Source organism: Delphinus delphis, chromosome 8, assembly GCF_949987515.2.
Source record: "Delphinus delphis chromosome 8, mDelDel1.2, whole genome shotgun sequence".
Classification (NCBI taxonomy): domain Eukaryota; kingdom Metazoa; phylum Chordata; class Mammalia; order Artiodactyla; family Delphinidae; genus Delphinus; species Delphinus delphis.
Window position 1 is genome coordinate 85,501,776 of NC_082690.1, and position 18,817 is coordinate 85,520,592.

The following is an 18,817-nucleotide window of genomic DNA, read 5'->3' on the forward strand; positions in this document are numbered from 1 at the left end:
CTAGGATAACTTCCCAAGTAAACTACCTGAATGCAGGCCTTTTTATAAGAGTCTACATTTAAGGGAACTTGGGCTAAGTCACAAGGTACCTCAAACTCAGCATGTCTAAAATTGAGTTAATTTTTCCTCTCTCATTTCTCCTTAGAAAAAAATTTTTTTTTTGTTAACATTTGGCTATCAGGTTTTCAAGCCAGAAACATGTTTTTATTAATTCCTTCCTTCCTTCACTCGTCACCAAGTTCTGTGGTTCTGTCTCCTAGCTACCTATAGCTAACTATTGGTAATCAGTACTCTTATTCTATTACTACTGCTTTTGCTTGGGCTCTGATCAACTCTTATCTGGATTATCACCCTAGTCTTTCAACTGTTGTTTCCATTTTTTTTTGGCCATGCTGAGTGACATTTGAGATCTTAGTTCCCCAACCAGGGATTGAACTCCTGTCCCCTGCAGTGGAAGCGCAGAGTCTTGACCACTGGACCACCAGGGAAGTCCTCCATTATTGTTTCTTTCCAGTTTATCTGTCACAAATTTGCCTGAGTAATCTTTCTAAAATACAAATATGATTATATTGATTTTTCTATTTAAAACCCTTCAGAGGCACCTCATAGCTCCTTACTATGGAAGACAAAGTTCTTCATGATCTTTCTTTTTAAGGTTGTCTTTCTTCTTCTCAAGGATCATCTTTTTACTCCAGCTGCCCTCTCCACTGGCTGCAAGTTACATTCTAGAGCAGAGCTTGGCATATTTTCTTAAATGGGTAGATGGGAAATATTTTAGGCTTTGCAAGTGGCATATGATCCCTGTTGCATGCTTTTTTTTAAACCTTTAAAAATATAAAAACCATTCTTAGCTCGTGGGCCATACAAAAATAGTCTGGGTTGGAGTTGACTAACCATAATTTGTGGGCCCCTCTTCTAGCCAAATAAAGCTAATGTCATATTTTTCATTAGTCTCTGCTCTTTTATGTGCTATTGGTTTGTGCTATTGGACTATCCCTCCTAAATAGCAGGCTTCTTCTCATCATCCTTCAAAATTTAGCACAGATTAACTTCTTACTGAATACTTCAGTGCTCCTTCAGGGCATATGTTAATCATCCCCTTTACTTTGCTGCCTGTGTGCTTCACACATCCTTATGTTACTGCCCTCATTAGTGATGTAGTTATGTGTATACATGTGTTTGCCTCTTGCTAGAAGGAGCTCATTGATGAAAAACATACTTCATTGCTAAATCTTCCTGCTCCTAAATGTCTTTACTTGATTTGAATTGAAAGAAAAATTTAAAAATTGAAAGAAAAATGGGATGAAATAGTGTATGGCTGATTGAATACGCTAATAAAATATATCTAAAATGGTTATATTTTTCTAACTTTTAAAAATACAACTAATTAAAGAGGTTATTCTATTCTCTGGTAGATTTTTTCTCCTTCTTTATTTAAAAATTAATGTAAATTTAGGCTATGAAAGTACAGAGAGTAGTAGTAGAACCAACTCCTATGCAGCTGCCACCGTGGGTGCAAAATAGTTCCTGCAGTTGAAGTCCCTCCTTTTCCTTTTCTTCCTGGCATGTTTATCATTTCTATGCATGATTTTATACTTTTACCACATACTTAACTATACCTAAAACTGCAATATCGTTTTGTCTGCTGCTGACTTTAAAATAAATGATACACGCTGTTTTGCAACTTGTTTCTTGTTCTACATTGTTGTTTTGAGATTTATCCATGTTGATATATATATAATTTCAGTTAATTCATTTTGCTGCATGTCTTTTATTCTAACATGCACAATTTTTCCCATGTTTAACATCTTTGAAATTATGATACATCTTAATCAGTGTCTTACTTTTATAATTGGTATTTTTTCTTTTTTTGTGGTACATAACTGTATGGTGACTGTGCTATAAGCCACAGTCATTGTGTATGTTGTATGAAAAAGCCACGCTACTATATCCATCCCTTTTCTGACAATTAGGTTATTTCAAAATTTTATCATTGTGCTGCAGTGAACATTATTTTACCTGTTTTGTTGTACTTACGTGTGAGAGCTTCTCCAGGTAGGGTATGTACCTGGGAGAAGACTTGCTAGATTATAGACCACATCCATTTTCAGCCTTGCTTTCTAAAGTGGTTGTACTTCTTACCCTACCTAGTCTATAAGAGTCTCTGCTGCCCTGTTCCTCTTCAGCATTGGGTGTTGTCCTACCTTTTGTCAGCCTGATGGGTTTAAAATGGCATCTTCCTGTAGTTTTAATTAGTATTTTTCTTATTACTAATGAGGTTGAAAAATTTTTTTAAAAAGCCTTTTGGCTTCTATTTCCTTACCTGTGAATTGCCAGCTCATACCTTCTACCCATTTTTTACTGTGTTTTGCTAAACACACTATGACTTCTTTAGATCTTGTCAGTTATGTGTGTTGCCAGTGTCTTCTCCGTATCTGTGGCTTATCTTTACTGTATCATTTGATAAATAATAGTTTTAAGTTTTAGTCAAGTCACATTTTCCAATCTCTTCCTCTTATAGTTTGTGCTTTTTGTATCTTGTTTAAAGAAAACCTTTCTTCCTTTCTATCAGAGGTTTGTGGTTTGTTAAAAATGTAACATAAATTTTAAACTGAAAGGGAAAGATTCCTCCCCTCCCCCCTTTTATATTTATCTTCTAGAAGGAAATTCTAGCACCTCAGTTGGAGAATAATTAGAGCCTGTGGGTGTGAAATTGTTTAAATGTAATGAGGGACAAATATAGCATTATAAACTTCTCATGATAAATTCACAGGTGGTCATTATAGGATAAAAATTTGGGAAATCACTAACTGGAGACAAGTTTTGTGTCTTGTGTGTGTATTTTTTTTTAATTAGTGAAGAACTCTCTGTTTGGATGGGGTAGGGTGAAGTGGGTAAACATACCAAAGTGAAGCAGATAGTTATCTGTTCAGTCCATGCAAGATGTAAAGGAGTTATAAATGGCTTTACCTTTGTAGGCTGTACATGTTAAAGAACAAATAAGGAGTGACTATATTTTGGATAAACTAACTTGATTATTTAAAAAATAGTATCCCAGAATTTGAATGTACAAGTGAAAATTTATGAAAGAGTTTTCCATTGGATTTAGTTAACAATTCTTCCATTTCTTCCACAAAATATGATGTTTCTTTGATGTTGTCAGAAAAAACATTGGTAGGTTCATATGTATTTTATTATCATAAATTAAAGTTTGGGTACTAATGAAGGTATCTAGACTTTTCTTTTCCCTCAAGTAATTGAATCTTTAAACTTCAAACTTGCAACCTGAGAACGAGGCCAACCATCTGTTGTCAGGGATAAGTATGGTAAAGGTAGAATTAAAATATATGAAAACATTGTTTGATAATCACAGTGGATGTAGCTATGAGACATTAAAAAAGTGAATTTGATGTAACTTTCATAGATTATTAACTCATTTGTCATTTGAATAATACGTTGAAAATTAGGTCAGTTAGTAGGAATTTAAACTTCAGCCCAAATAATACAGCTTTTGGTTAAAGGTTTTCATTTGTGCTATCACCATAATTATTTCAGGAGCTGATTTTTTTGGGAAATATATACAACAAACTAACGTTAATTTAAAGTTATATTTATGAATTAATCCAAGATAAAATGGTTAAAGGGGCATCACAGTAACAAATACTTGTGCAATTTATAGCTTTGTTCAGTCACTCTAAGTAAAAGTGTGATATTTGTGTTTAACATTCTTCTCTATATTTGATGCCTTTCAGTTTTAAAACTCTTAAGAAAAATGTCCTTTTATCCCTCAATAAAATGATGACAAATTTTCAGTTGAAACAGACATGAAATTCTGATATTGTTTGCATTGTGTCCAGTTACAAGTATCAAAAAAATGATTCTGAATGAAACTTTATTGTAATGTCTTAATATCCTTTGAAAATATTCATGTGCCTGAAAATATTTTAAAAATGGAAAAAATGAAGCTTTTTCTAAGTATATTCATGAAAGCAAAATCTTTAAGTCTATGGATAAACCAAGCTGGAACAATCTATTATTTACATGAAACTAGATTATGGACAGTATTGTTACCTTGAAGATTTCCTTCTATCTCCTTTGATCTCTTTGCTTGTCAGACCTTATGAATCCAAGACATAGTCATTTGTACAGAAATTAGAGTTGTGATAAAACTGGTGTTTTCAATATCCTATAAAAAATAAGTGAAAAGATTTGAGACTATAATAACTTGAGGCTTTCTTTATTCATTTAACTCTGTGCTAGACTTTGTGAGGAATGCAGAAGTAGTGTAAGAACGGCATCATTTCTCTTTGGCCCACTACCTAGATGAAGTAGGTTGACCCTGCTGTTTTGCAAAAGATTTTCTGCAGTTTTTTAAAATTAATTAATTAATTAATTTTTGGCTGTGTTGGGTCTTTGTTGCTGTGCGTGGGCTTTCTGTAGTTGCAGTGAGCGGGGGCTACTCCTTGTGGTGTGCAGGCTTCTCATTGTCATGGCTTCTTGTTGTGGAGCACGGGCTCTAGGCACACAGGTTTCAGTAGTTGTGGCACGCGGGCTCAGTAGTTGTGGCTCGCAGGCTCTAGAGCTCAGGCTCAGTAGTTGTGGCACACGGGCTTAGTTGTTCCGCGGCATGTGGGATCTTCCCAGACCAGGGCTCGAACCCGTGTCCCTTACATTGGCAGGCAGATTCTTAACCACTGCGCCACCAGGGAAGCCCAAGATTTTCTGCAGTTTTGAAAGTCATTCTAATGATGTGCAAACCTCCTTTCTTAGAATGACTAAATTACTTCATTTGCATGTGTTAATAAAAATGCTTTTGTGAAGACCACCTTCCCCAAAGTACTTTTACTGAAAAAGTTTTGCCCTTTAATACTACCTCCCCTAAAGTGCTTCACTTCTTCAAAGTTCATCATACCTGAAATGTTTCAGGAAAAGGATTGAGAGCTACTGTATTCAGATTTAGAATTTTGGGTTCTTTTGCTCTTAAGCATCTTTAAAAATATTTTTGTGTGTTACATAAGAGAAATGTTAATTTTGAAGCTATTTTACTAGAAGGAGAGGAACTAGAATTTAGCAAGGAATATTGGGAGTTTGTGTGGTGGGAGATAATCAGAAAGAGATGGTAGATCAAAGGAAGAGATAATATTTTGAGGACAGAATGTGAAGTACTGTGTTGATATGGGCAGGTCAGATCTTGGGGTTTAATTGAGCTGAGGGAAGGAAAGAGGATTATGAGAGGTGACTGGATCCAATAAAGACCAGAATAGGATGATGAGGACTTGGTAGTAGGTCAAGAAGCACTGGCTTGTGTGTGGGGGGTGGTGGTGTTATTGTTTTATTTGTTTTTTAGCATGCTCACTGAGTTTTTACAAAGTACATTTCAGTCTTTTTGTCTTATGCTAATCATAGCATGCCGAAAGACAGTTGTAATCATTGCTGAAAGGCAATTAACGTGTATTTGTGTGATTTGACTAAAAACACATTATTCCATTAGTGAATTTAGTACTACTCTAGCTGTGTAGACATGATACCATTACTGTTTTCACACAGGATGATTCTTTAGCTCTTAGCTTTGAAGCTGGTAGATTAAAGGTGAATTTGTACATTTTACCTGATGAAGGGGTCTCAACTTTATATTTGTTTCCTGTTCCATTCTATCTCCCTTTAAAGAGTGGTAATAAGTTCACTTTTGAAAGTGAACTGTACTTGTGTCTACTTATTTTAGTATAGCCTGGAAACAGAGTTGATGGGTGTGTTCAGAAAAGAAATCTTAATGCAGGGTTTTATGTAACAGAATCAGTCGTTTACCTTGATCTAGTGTAGCTGTTTGCTGATTTCCAGTTGAATGAAAATATTCCCTAAGGTAATGTTCATTGAGCTGACTTTTTTGTTTGTTGTACTGACAAGTCTTTTTTTTTTTTTAATTGTGTAGTACGGGCTGTGTATTTAATGTTTTGGTCTTTTATCCCTGTTTATTATGAGATAATCTTTTAGTGCCCTGAGCCTCTCTTTAGTTAAAGGAAACCTTTTTCCTGTGTTTTTAAAAGGGTTTTGTTTTGTTTTGATTTATTTCTTCTTGTAGATCTTTAGAAATCTTCAATACTGATCACATTTCCTTTTTTGTATCTTAATTTAAAAAAAAAGTTATTTATTTATTTATTTTTGGCTGCATTGGGTCTTCATTGCTGCCCGTGGGCTTTCTCTAGTTGTCGCGAGCGAGGACTACTCTTCTCATTGCGGTGGCTTCTCTTGTTGTGGAGCGTGGGCTCTAGGCACGTGGGCTTCAGTAGTTGTGGCGCGTGGGCTCAGTAGTTGTGGCGTGTGGGCTCCAGAGTACAGGCTCAGTAGTTGTGGTGCACGGACTTAGTTGCTCTGCCACATGTGGGATCCTCCGGACCAGGGCTCGAACCCATGTCTCCTGCATTGGCAGGCGGATTCTTAGCCACTGCACCACCAGGGAAGTCCCTAAAACTTGATGTTTTTAGTAATTTGATAATTTCTATACTTTTCAGTGATGGTCTGAAAGAAGGGGGTTTGTTCAGTAATCACTTGGGAATGGGTTTCTGTAGAGCTTAGTCTTAAGTGTAATGTTTAATATTCATCGATAACTCAAATGAAAAAATACAAAGTTTACGTGTTATAGCTACTGATGACATCAAGCTCTAGGTGTTAGTGCAGCCAGTATTGATGAAGAATTAGATTAAAAAAAATGGAGATTTGAAAACCACAGTAAGATACCCCTTCATACCCATTAGGATGGCTATTGTTAAAAAAGAAGAAAGAAGAAAATAACAAGCATTGGCAGGGATGTGGAGAAATTGGAACCCTTGTGCACTACTGGTTGGAGTGTAAAATGGTGTAGCTGCTATGGAAAACAGTCTAGTGATTCCTCAAATTAAAAATGGAATTACCGGGCTTCCCTGGTGGCACAGTGGTTGAGAGTCCACCTGCTGATGCAGGGGACACGGGTTCGTGCCCTGGTCTGGGAAGATCCCACATGCCGCGGAGCAGCTAGGCCCGTGAGCCATGGCCACTGAGCCTGCGCGTCCGGAGCCTGTGCTCTGCAACAGGAGAGGCCACAACAGTGAGAGGCCTGTGTACCGCAAAAAAAAAAAAAAAAAAAAGGAATTACCATGGTAATTCCCTGGTGGACCAGTGGTTAGGACTCTGCACTTTCACTGCCAAGCTCACGGGTTCGATCCCTGGTTGGGGAACTAAGATCCTGTAACCCGTGTGGTGCGGCCTAAAACAAAACAAAGCAAAAAACAAAGGAATTACCGTATAATCCAGCAATTCCGCTTCTGGCTATATATACAAAAGAATTGCAAACAGGGTCTTGCAGAGATGTTTGTACATCCATGTTCACAGCTGCATTAGTCACAATAGTTGAATGGTGGAAGCAACCCAAATACCTTTTGATGACTGAATGGATAAACAAAATATGGCATAAACATGCAATGGGAAATTACTTAGCATTAAAAAGGAAGGAGATTCTGATACATGCTGCAACATGGATGAACCTTGAAGACATGCTGAGTGGAATAAGCCAGTTATAAAAGGACAAATATTGTATAATTAAACTTATAGGGGGTACCTAGAATAGTCAAATTTGTAGATACAGAGTGTAGAAAGGTGGTTGCCAGGGGCTAGTGGGAGGGGACAATGGACAGTTGTTTTAGTTTTAGTTTTCAGAGTGGGGGGGGGAAGTTCTGGAGGTGGAAAATGGTGATGGTTGCACAACAGTGTGAATGACCTTAATGCCACTGAGCTGTGCACTTAAAAATGATAAATTTTATGTTATGTATGTATATTTTACCACAGTGTTTTAAGGAAAAAAAAGTTTAAAAATTGAGATTTGAACAAGTAGAAGAAGAAAGTTGAGTGAGGAGAATGCAAGGCATTATTTACCTTTAATTAAATGTATTTGTGATATCACAGGATATTTTAAAGAAGAACCTGATTATATATAGGGCTATGTATAAGTTTGGCAGAAAATGATCCAGAACTTTGATATTGGCTAATAAATTGAATGTAAGATAGTCTAAGTATTTCTATCTCTGCTACCTCCCTCTGTTTTCAGAAGGCCTGATATTATGTGTAATAAGAAAAAAAAAAAGAAGAAACCATATCTTTATGGTTAGTGGTGGTTTAGTTATCAACATTGGTTACATTGCTGTTTTGGTAATTGTAACAGGATGTGAAGAATTTGAATAGAATTCAGATGAGTCTTAAAGTTTTTTAGAGGCTTGGAAAAATAAGGCCTGTTAAAGTACCTGAGATTATTAAGCCTGAGGAATGGAAACTTAACGGTTGCTCTGACAGGTGTCTTTTTTTTTTTTAATAAATTTATTTATTTTATTTATTTATTTTTGGCTGCATTGGGTCTTCATTGCTGTGCATGGGCTTTCTCCAGTTGAGATGAGCGGGGGTTACTCTTCGTTGCGGTGCGCAGGCTTCTTAATTGCGGTGGCTTCTTTGTTGCGGAGCGTGGGCACTGTGAGCCTGGGCTTCTGTAATTGCAGCACACGGGCTGAGTAGTTGTGGCTCATCATGGGCTTAGTTGTTCCACAGCATGTGGGATCTTCCCGGACCAGGGCTCGAACCCTTGTCCCCTGAATTGGCAGGTGGATTCTTAACCACTGTGCCACCAGGGAAGTCCCTAACAGGAGTCTTGACTGTCCTTGGAGTGATTTTATAGGCAGTTCCAGCTCACAAAAGGGTGGTATTTCAAAACTTCATTTCTTAGTCAGTTGGTAAGAACAAATGATAAAGTCATGAAATATAACTGCAGAGGTATAACAGTATATATTGCAATGAAAAATAATAGGAAATATGTAGTATTGTACTGATTCAGTGTTTTGGACTCTGGACTTAGCAGCTTCTCGGAGTACTAACTATACTCTGTAAAATCCATAAACACCAAATATAAGATACTCAGGTCATGAGTTAATCTGATGGAGGGTGGGAGAAGGGAAAGACTTAATATCTGTGGTAGGGAGTCACAGTAGTCAAGTTAATTAGTAATTTAGAGTTCTTTTCTTGTGGTCTGTTATAACAACTGTCTCCAGCATTACCCCCTCACCCACTTCTTCTATGTGCTATGTAAATTATGTGACATTCCTACCCCGTGTTTATTTTCTGAAGTTTTCTTTGAGGTTGGTCCCACAGAGTACAGTGGTTGGTGAGGGGTAATTACTTTTTCTAAGCTTCCTTTAGTTGGCCCTGGTTGGAACCTTTGGGCTGTTTGCCTTCCAGCTTGGCATGTTGGAAAAGAAAAGGTGGGGACAGTTGGATTCAGAAATTGCAGTAGTTTTGTTTTGTTTTTTTAATGTATTTATTTATTATTTATTTATGTCTGTGTTGGGTCTTCGTTTCTGTGCATGGGCTTTCTCTAGTTGCGGCAAGCGGGGGCCACTCTTCATCGCGGCGCACAGGCCTGTCACTATCGCAGCCTCTGTTGTTGCGGAGCACAGACTCCAGATGCGCAGGCTCAGTAATCGTGGCTCACGGGCCCAGTTGCTCCGCGGCATGTGGGATCTTCCCAGACCAGGGCTCGAACCCATGTCCCCTGCATTGGCAGGCAGATTCTGAACCACTGCGCCACCAGGGAAGCCCCAAGAAACGCAGTAGTGTTTTTTTAAAAAAAAATCTCTAGGTCAATTACTTGGATCTCAGCTGTTGTTCACATAACACCTTTATTTAACATGGCATGGATTGGCTTAGCGTGGTATGCATTTTATTCCCTAGGACTTCATCCTGATTTTTCAGACTTGAGGGCCCTGAAGTGGTAGGACTTGAATTTGCCTAGGGTTTTGTACAGATGAGATCATTGGTTCTCAGTAGTGTGAATAGTTAGTGTGAATCTGTCAATAAATGGCCTTGAGAACTTGTATACATACAGATACCTGAACCTCACCACAGATTTACTGAATCAGAATTTTTCTGGAGTTTTAAATACATGTTTACTTAAGTTTTTGTTTTTAAACATTTTTTAAAAATTATTTATTTATTTTGTCTGTGCAGGGTCTTAGTGTGGCACACAGGATCTTTGTTGTGGCATGTTTAGTTGCGGTATGTGGGATCTTGAGTACAGCATGCATACTTCTTAGTTGCAGCATGTGGACTCTTAGTTGCAGCATGCGAACGCTTAGTTGCGCCATGTGTGTGGGATCTAGTTCCTTAACCGGGGATTGAACCCGGGCCCCTGCATTGGGAGTGTGGAGTCTTACCCACTGGACCACCAGGGAAGTCCCTTACTTAACTTTTTATTAAGGAAAAATGTATACATATTCAAAAGTAGATAGGATAGTATAATGAACCCCTTTTTATTCACTATCAAGCTCCTATGATGAATAATTTATGGCTAATTTCATTTTATCTATATCCCCATCCACTTTATCTGTTCTTTTGAAGCATATCCCAGATATATTATTTCATCTTGAAATTGTTTCATCTGTATGTTTTAATAGGTTTCCCAGATGATTAAAAAACTTTTTTGAACAGGTAACACAGGTACATAGTAAAAAATAAGGTGGTAAAAAGGACATACAGTGTAAAGTCAATCTTTCTCATTGCCCCCAGTATTCTTGTTATTCTTCTCTAAGGCGGAGAAACCTACAGCTTCTTTATGTATGTACACAAATAAATGTATGTGCAAAAATATTGATAATATAATTCCCCTTATTAATTAAACACACGTGGTAATATCTGTTGTACACATTTTTCTGAATTTTGCCTTTTTCATGTAACAATATTATCTTGGGAATCAGGTTATAGCAGGGTAAAAAGATTGTTTTCATTGTTTTTTTTTAAGAGTCTGGTTGGGCTGTGTATCAAAGTGTATCTAACTGATGCCTTTTGGATGGATGCTTAGGTTGTTTCCAGTGTTGTGTTTCTTTACAAACAGTGCTGCATGACTGTCTTGTACTGTATCTGAGTTATCTGATTCTTGATCAGAGAACATATCCATTTGCAATTTTGTTAGGTATTGCCAAATTTCTTTCCCACCATCGATGAATGGTATGTAGGGTTCTCCAGGCTCACCAGTTCCATTTTAAAAATGATTTTCATGTGTCTCCTGTTTATGTTCATGTTCTTCTTTAAATCCATCAGTATATTTATAAGAGCTGTTTTAGAAACTCGTTTGTGAGTTTCATCATCTGTCATTGTGTCTGTTTCTATGGGTGTGGGTCACAGACGTGCTTTGAAATAAGGAGAATCATGATAATGTTAAGTTGTTGAAGATGAGGTTGGGGAGCTTCACAGTGTTAAGTGAGTTAGAGAGTGAGCTTGATATATGTTAAGAAGGAGTTTTTGATGTGGCTTGGCCTCATTAAAAAGATGATAATTGGTGGAGTTTTGAAACCTCCCCTGAGTAAAAGTATAGAATAGATGCCAACAAGATTTTAAGAAAATGGATGAAAAGGTTTGGAACTCCAGGATTTCAATTTACGATTTTCTCTTACACATTGAACAACAAATCTTAATTTGTGTAATAAGGTTTTGTAGCTGATTTCTTGCCAAAGCCAGGTCAACTTAGGAAAGTGGTAGGTTGTAACAAGAATTGTTTATGAAGTTGAAGGAGGCATAAATTTATGCCTTTTACCTGAAGGGGCATTGTATTTTCCTGCTCCTTTTACTACACCCTAGCTGTGTGACTTTGAACCAATTACCTAGTCCCTCTGAGCTTTAGTTTCCTTAACAGCAAATTGGTACTAAGTAAAATACTGCAAATAAAGCATTTGTTAAACTGTTGCATAGTAGGTGGTAGCTCTTATTATTTTAAATATTATATATAATTACATATAGTGATGGCAATCTGTTGTTTTTGAGTTAAAGAATTGATGTTTGATTTGTTAAAATGGTAGGAGACTGCCCAGAATATGATACAGATTTTTAAATTGTGGAGAATGGAAATATTTTTTTTTTTTTTTTTTTTTTTTTTTTTTTTTTTTTGCGGTACGCGGGCCTCTCCCGTTGCGGAGCACAGGCTCCTCCGGACGCGCAGGCTCAGCGGCCATGGCTCACGGGTCCAGCCGCTCCGCGGCATGTGGGATCCTCCCGGACCGGGGCGCGAACCCGCGTCCCCTGCATCGGCAGGCGGACTCCCAACCACTGCGCCACCAGGGAAGCCCGAGAATGGAAATATTTTGAAGTTAATTCAACCAACCAACATTTATTGAAAACCAACTCTATATTATGAGCACTTTGTTTCAGATCTAGTGTGAAAGACTGTTGTATGTGCTGACAGTTACAGTGTAATGTCAGGCATGTCATATCATGAATGCTAATTAAAGGAATATGTAAGCTTCTACGAGAGCACTGAATACCCAATTCTGCCTGGAGGGTGGGTGTGGGTGTTCCAGGCAAGGCTTCATCAAGAAGGTGTTGTACAATGGAATATTACTCAGCCATTAAAAAGAATGAAATAATGCCATTTGCAGCAACATAGATGGACCTGAAAATTGTCATACTGAGTGAAGTAAGTCAGAAATAGAAAGAGAAATATCATAAGATATCGCTTACATGTGGAATCTTAAAAAAAAAAAAAGATGAACTTATTTACAAAACAGAAACAGACTCACAGACTTAGAGAATGAACTTATGATTGCCAGGGGGGAATGGGTAGTTAGGGAGTTTGGGATTGACATGTATAAACTGCTATATTTAAAATGGATAACCAACAAGGACCTACTGTATAGCACAGGGAACACTGCTCAATATTATGTAACAGCATAAATAGGAAAAGAATTTGAAAAAGAATAGATACATGTATAACTGAATCACTTTGCTGTAAACCTGAAACTAACACAACATTGTTAATCAACTATACTCCAATATAAAATAGAAAGTCTAAAAAAAAAAAAAAGGTATCGTCTCAGGAATTCCCTGGCAGTCCAGTGGTTAGGATTCAGTGCTTTCACTGCTGAGGGCCTGGGTTCAATCCCTGGTTGGAGGACTAAGATCCCACAAGCCAGAAAAAGAAAAAAAATGTATCACTTTGATTTGAATGTAAAGGAGTTTGCTACAAGGGTGGATGTGGAAAATGACGTTAAGTAAAGAGGACATTGTGAAAACGAACTCTATCTGGCTTACATACTTATTTTTACAATTGATTTTTTTTTCTCCCTGAGGCAGTTCTGGAGCTTTAGGTTTATGGAATGTAACTACATTTATGTAATATATATTTTCGGTTTTGGTCATTGGTTCATAAATGATATATTGGTAATAGAATGTTTTACTTTTGCCAAATGTGTACAGTTTAAGGATTTGTACCTTTTCTTTTGGAGGGAAAATGGTTGGTACAGTTCTTAGGGCATATCTTGGCCATTGTAGCTTAGCAGTAAATATTTATTGATTAAATGAATGCACTCAGCTGTTTAGTCCCGACCTTTCATGCAATACACAAAATATCTGAAGTACTAAGTAACTAAAATGGAGCATTGAAAATGTTTTTCTCCTCCAAGGGGAAAAAATCTTAATGGAATTTAACTATTTTTATAAATTATGGACTTGATCCTTAAATGTTTTCTTCATGAGATTTAAAAAATTAAATTTTTGCAGCTAACATGGCCGTTTTTTTCTTTTGCAGGTATGGCCTCACAAGTCTTGGTCTACCCACCGTATATTTATCAAACTCAGTCAAGTGCCTTTTGTAGTGTGAAGAAACTCAAAGTAGAGCCAAGCAGTTGTGTATTCCAGGAAAGAAACTATCCACGGACCTATGTGAATGGTAGAAACGTTGGAAATTCTCATCCTCCCACGAAGGGTAGTGCTTTTCAGACAAAGATACCATTTAACAGACCTCGAGGACACAACCTTTCATTGCAGACAAGTGCTGTTGTTTTAAAAAGTACTGCGGGTGCTACAAAGGTTATAGCAGCTCAGGCGCAGCAAACTCAAGTGGAGGCACCTCAGATTGGGGCGTGGCGACACAGGTTGAATTTCCTAGAAGGCCCCCAGCGATGTGGATTGAAGCGCAAGAGTGAGGAGTTGGATAATCATAGCGCAATGCAGATTGTGGATGAGTTGTCCATACTTCCTGCAATGTTGCAAACCAACATGGGAAATCCAGTGACAGTTGTGACAGCTACCACAGGAACAAAACAGAATTGTACCACTGGAGAAGGTGACTATCAGTTAGTACAGCATGAAGTCTTATGCTCCATGAAAAATACTTACGAAGTCCTTGATTTTCTTGGTCGAGGCACTTTTGGCCAGGTAGTCAAATGCTGGAAAAGAGGGACAAATGAAATTGTAGCAATCAAAATTTTGAAGAACCACCCTTCTTATGCACGTCAAGGTCAGATAGAAGTGAGCATATTAGCAAGGCTCAGTACTGAAAATGCTGATGAATATAACTTTGTACGAGCTTATGAATGCTTTCAGCACCGTAACCATACTTGTTTAGTCTTTGAGATGCTGGAACAAAACTTGTATGACTTTCTGAAACAAAATAAGTTCAGTCCTCTGCCACTAAAAGTAATTCGACCCATTCTTCAGCAAGTGGCCACTGCACTGAAAAAATTGAAAAGTCTTGGTTTAATTCACGCAGACCTCAAACCAGAGAATATTATGTTGGTGGATCCTGTTCGACAGCCATATAGGGTTAAAGTAATAGACTTTGGGTCTGCCAGTCACGTATCAAAGACTGTTTGTTCAACATATCTGCAATCTCGGTACTACAGGTAGGTGACAACTATTTTTTGGTTATTTGATAAATGTTGAATTTTTGCTGAATGAAATAATTTTGTGTGTGTATGTGGTGAAAAAGACTGCTTCGGATAAATAGAGATCAAGATAAGTTCAGTTTAGGCTTGAGGTTTTAAAAATCTAGGCATACATAAAAAGGAACGAAATTGAGTTATTTGTGGTGAGGTGGATGGACCTAGAGACCATCATACAGAGTAAAGTAAGTCAGAAAGAGAAAAACTAATACCGTATGCTAACACATATATATGGAATCTAAAAAAACAGAAGGTTCTGAAGAACCTAGGGGCAGGACAGGAATAAAGACACAGACGTAGAGAATGGACACAGGTGGGGAAGGGGAAGCTGGGATGAAGTGAGAGAGTGGCATGGACATATATACACTACCAGTTGTAAAATAGATTGCTAGTGGGAAGCAGCCGCATAGCACAGGGAGATCAGCTCGTGACCACCTAGAGGGGTGGGATAGGGAGGGTGGGAGGGAGATGCAAGAGGGAGGGGATATGGGGATATATGTATATGTATAGCTGATTCACTTTGTTGTACAGTAAAAACTAACACAACATTATGAAGCAATTATACTCCAAAAACGATGTAAAGAAAACCCCCCAAAACACAAGAGAAGGCAGGAAAAGAAACAAAGGACAGAGGGAACAAGTGAACTCATATTAAAAAGAAAAAAATTTAGGCATAAAATCTGCTCAAGCAGAATAGAAATTGCTACTGCAAAGTTCTGTGCTAAAGACATTGGTTATTTTTATTGTTAATAGAGGACCTGAAGGAATAATAGGTGATCAGTGATGATTAAGCAGAAGTCTAAATATTGAGAAAGGGTTTATAGTAATTTTTGTACATATCTTTGGGCACTTTTCAGCACTTAAGAGAGCTAGCTTTTTAATGACACATCTGATGTAACTGAACATTTAGAAGTTATAAAAATTCAGATTAGTGATTTTAAGATTTAAACACACTTCTGCGGCTGCCACAAATGTTCAGGCCACTTTTTCATAACAAGTTTTATTATGGTCTTTCCATATATGCTTTAGGTAAATGTTGTTTTGGTGTTGGTGCTATGGGTGGAATTTGAAGAAGAAAATAATTTCTGTGTACTACAGCCTGGAGTACAATAGATGGTCTTGAGGGTAGCTAATGATTACTATGATTCAAAATATTGTCTTTAGTTTGTAAATGTTTTTGAATTCATAGTATTTTTTTAAATTTATTTTTGGCTGCGTTGGGTCTTCGTTGCTGTGCGCGGGCTTTCTCTAGTTGCAATGAGTGGGGGCTACTCTTCATTGCAGTGCGTGAGCTTCCCATTGCGGTGGCTTCTCTCGTTGGCGGAGCACGGGCTCTAGGCGTGCGCGCTCAGCAGTTGTGGCTCACGGGCTCTAGAGTGCAGTCTCAGTAGTTGTGACGCACGGGCTTAGTTGCTCGGCGGCATGTGGGATCTTCCCTGACCAGGGCTGGAACCTGTGTCCCCTGCATTGGCAGGCGGATTCTTAACCACTGCGCCACCAGGGAGGTCCCTGAATTCATAGTCTTATAATTTTGGGAAATTCTTTTCATTTCAGCCTAAATGAGTTTATGATCTTGGTGTATCCTGGAGCCCCACGAGCCCCAGCACAGTGGGCAGATATAGGATCTGCCAATATTGGCCATTATTAATAAGTTAGTAAATTGATGAACACATGCAGTTTATTGTTGGAAATTGTTAGAACATGAGGATTATATATTTAGGCCCAACACGGGGTAGTTATTTTCTGGTATTGCATCTGCCTTTGTACTATACCTGTCACCCTGATTAGCTTCTTGCAAATATATGCCTTAGTACCCAGGACAAGATAAAGCAGAAATTAGCTACTACAAAAATCAGCTCCAAACATATGTTCTACCATTAATAGTTTATCAGAAGGAAACCCACATTTATGTCACTTGGTGATAATTAAGTTTACTAAAATATATGTTAGAAATTAGGAATACAGCCTAATTTACCCTTTATATTCCTGATGTTATAATTTTTAGTATTACAGTGCTAGATACTGTTCTTAAAACCTTTTTTTTTTATTTAAAAAATTTTATTAAAAAATTTGTTTTTAATTTATTTTTATTTTCTGGCTGTGTTGGGTCTTTGTTGCTGTGCGCAGGCTTTTCTCTAGTTGAGGCGAGCGGGGGCTGCTCTTCGCTGCGGTGTGTGGGCTTCTCGTTGAGGTGGCTTCTCTTGTTGCGGAGCGTGGACTCTAGGCACGTGGGCTTTAGTAGTTGGCAGCACGTGGGCTCAGTAGTTGCGTATGCGTGCCCTAGAGTGCGTGGGTTTCAGTAGTTGTGCCATGCGGGCTCAGTAGTTGTGGCTCTTGGGCTCTAGAGCGCAGGCTCAGTAGTTGTGCCACATGGGCTTAGTTGCTCGCAGCATGTGGGGTCTTCCTGGACCAGGGATTGAACCCGTGTTCCCTGCATTGGCAGGCGGATTGTTAACCACTACGCCACCAGGGAAGTCCCTTAAAACCTTCTAGATGGTTTAAAAGGTATTGTAGTGTGGCACTGTAGTGAGTCTTAATTGACATCTCCTGTAATTAGATTTATTTGATCCTCTGTGCTCTTGAGAGTTTTTTTTCAATTTAATGTAACACAAGATTAGCTTTTAGTTAATATTTTTCTGGAAAAGTTATTTTAATATCTGATTTAACAGCATGAGAGGAATGGCGTTGTTTCCCTCTTGCCTTTGTATTCTGTGGATTCTGTCTTAGGAGCTTTTAGAAGTCAGCTAGCATATTATATAAACCCCCAGGCTCCAGCTGCTTGGGCTCTATTTTTAGTTCACTTGTTAGTAAATGACTTCATTATATTTGAGTCCTGCATTATTCGGCATATCAGATTTAGTTATGTGTGATACCTAGACTCCTTTTCTTTATTTGAAATCTTTTGGATGAGAGTAAAAAAGAGCTTTATTTTTTATACTTGAGATGATCTGTTTGTTAAATGTTTCAAGAGAGTAAAGGAAATCCTTTAAAAAGCAGTCTAAGACACTAAATATTTTATGATACTGGTTTTTAGCATTAGGTCTTTGCACAAATATTAGCCTCTTTTGGGAATAGAAAAATAAGCTATGAATAACTGCTAAGTACAACTAGTATTTTCTAATTTGTTTTTATACATACATTTCAAGTAAATAATTTACCTGAATTTCAGAAGCTATACAGTTGCTAAATTACAGGTTCTGTGTTTAGATAAAAAAAAAAAAAATGAGGCTCTTATTTGTAAAAACAGTAGTTGGTGTTTCTTGGATAAAAAAATTAAAAAATGGAGTTTATGTCATTTGGATGAAGAGTTAGAAGAGTTTGTAAATATTATGGTAGATTGGTGAAAATGTAATGTAGCCCTTAATCAGCTAGTGTTTTTTTTAAAATTATTTTATTTCATTTATTTTTGGCTGCATTGGGTCTTTGTTGCTGTGCACAGACTTTCTCTAGTTGTGGCGAGCGGGGGCTACTCTTCGTTGCGGTGTGTAGGCTTCTCATTGCAGTGGCTTCTCTTGTTGTGGAGCATGGGCTCTAGGCGCACGGGCTTCAGTAATTGTGGCACGTGGGCTCAGTAGTTGTGGCTCGTGGGCTCTAGAGCACAGGCTCAGTAGTTGTGGCACATGGGCTCTAGAGTGCAGGCTCAGTAGTTGTGGCACACGGGCTTAGTTGCTCCACGGCATGTGGGATCTTCCCGGACCAGGGCTTGAACCCGTGTCCCCTGCATTGGCAGGAGGATTCTTAACCACTGCGCCACCAGGGAAGTCGTCAGCTAGTGTTTTAATGTCTAGTATAATTTTGCATAAAAATAGCAGGTAATCATTATTTTTCAGTATTTGTACTTTTTATTTGGAGCTTTGTCAATTCTGCCTTAGTTTTTTTTTTAATACTTATTTGTTTATCTATTTAAGGCTGCATTGGATCTTTTTTTTTGAATTTTATTTAATTTTTTTATACAGCAGGTTCTTATTAGTTATCCATTTTATACATATTAGTGTATATATGTCAATCCCAATCTCCCAATTCATCACACTGCATTGGGTCTTAGTTGCGGCATGCGGGATCTTTCGTTGCAGTGCATGGGTTTCTCTCTAGTT

The 18,817-nt window shown here is 37.9% G+C and overlaps 1 protein-coding gene across 3 annotated transcripts in view; it reads left to right on the top strand.

Moving 5' to 3' along the window:
• HIPK3 (homeodomain interacting protein kinase 3) overlaps window positions 1-18,817 on the top strand; it is a 92,100-nt gene that overhangs the window by 14,807 nt on the left and 58,476 nt on the right. For all 3 annotated transcript variants that reach the window (XM_060018667.1, XM_060018669.1, XM_060018668.1), the window contains exon 2: window positions 13,589-14,684. In XM_060018667.1, the coding sequence (XP_059874650.1) occupies window positions 13,591-14,684 (1,094 nt within the window). In that variant the 5' untranslated portion in view covers window positions 13,589-13,590. The remainder of the gene's footprint in view (window positions 1-13,588; window positions 14,685-18,817) is intronic.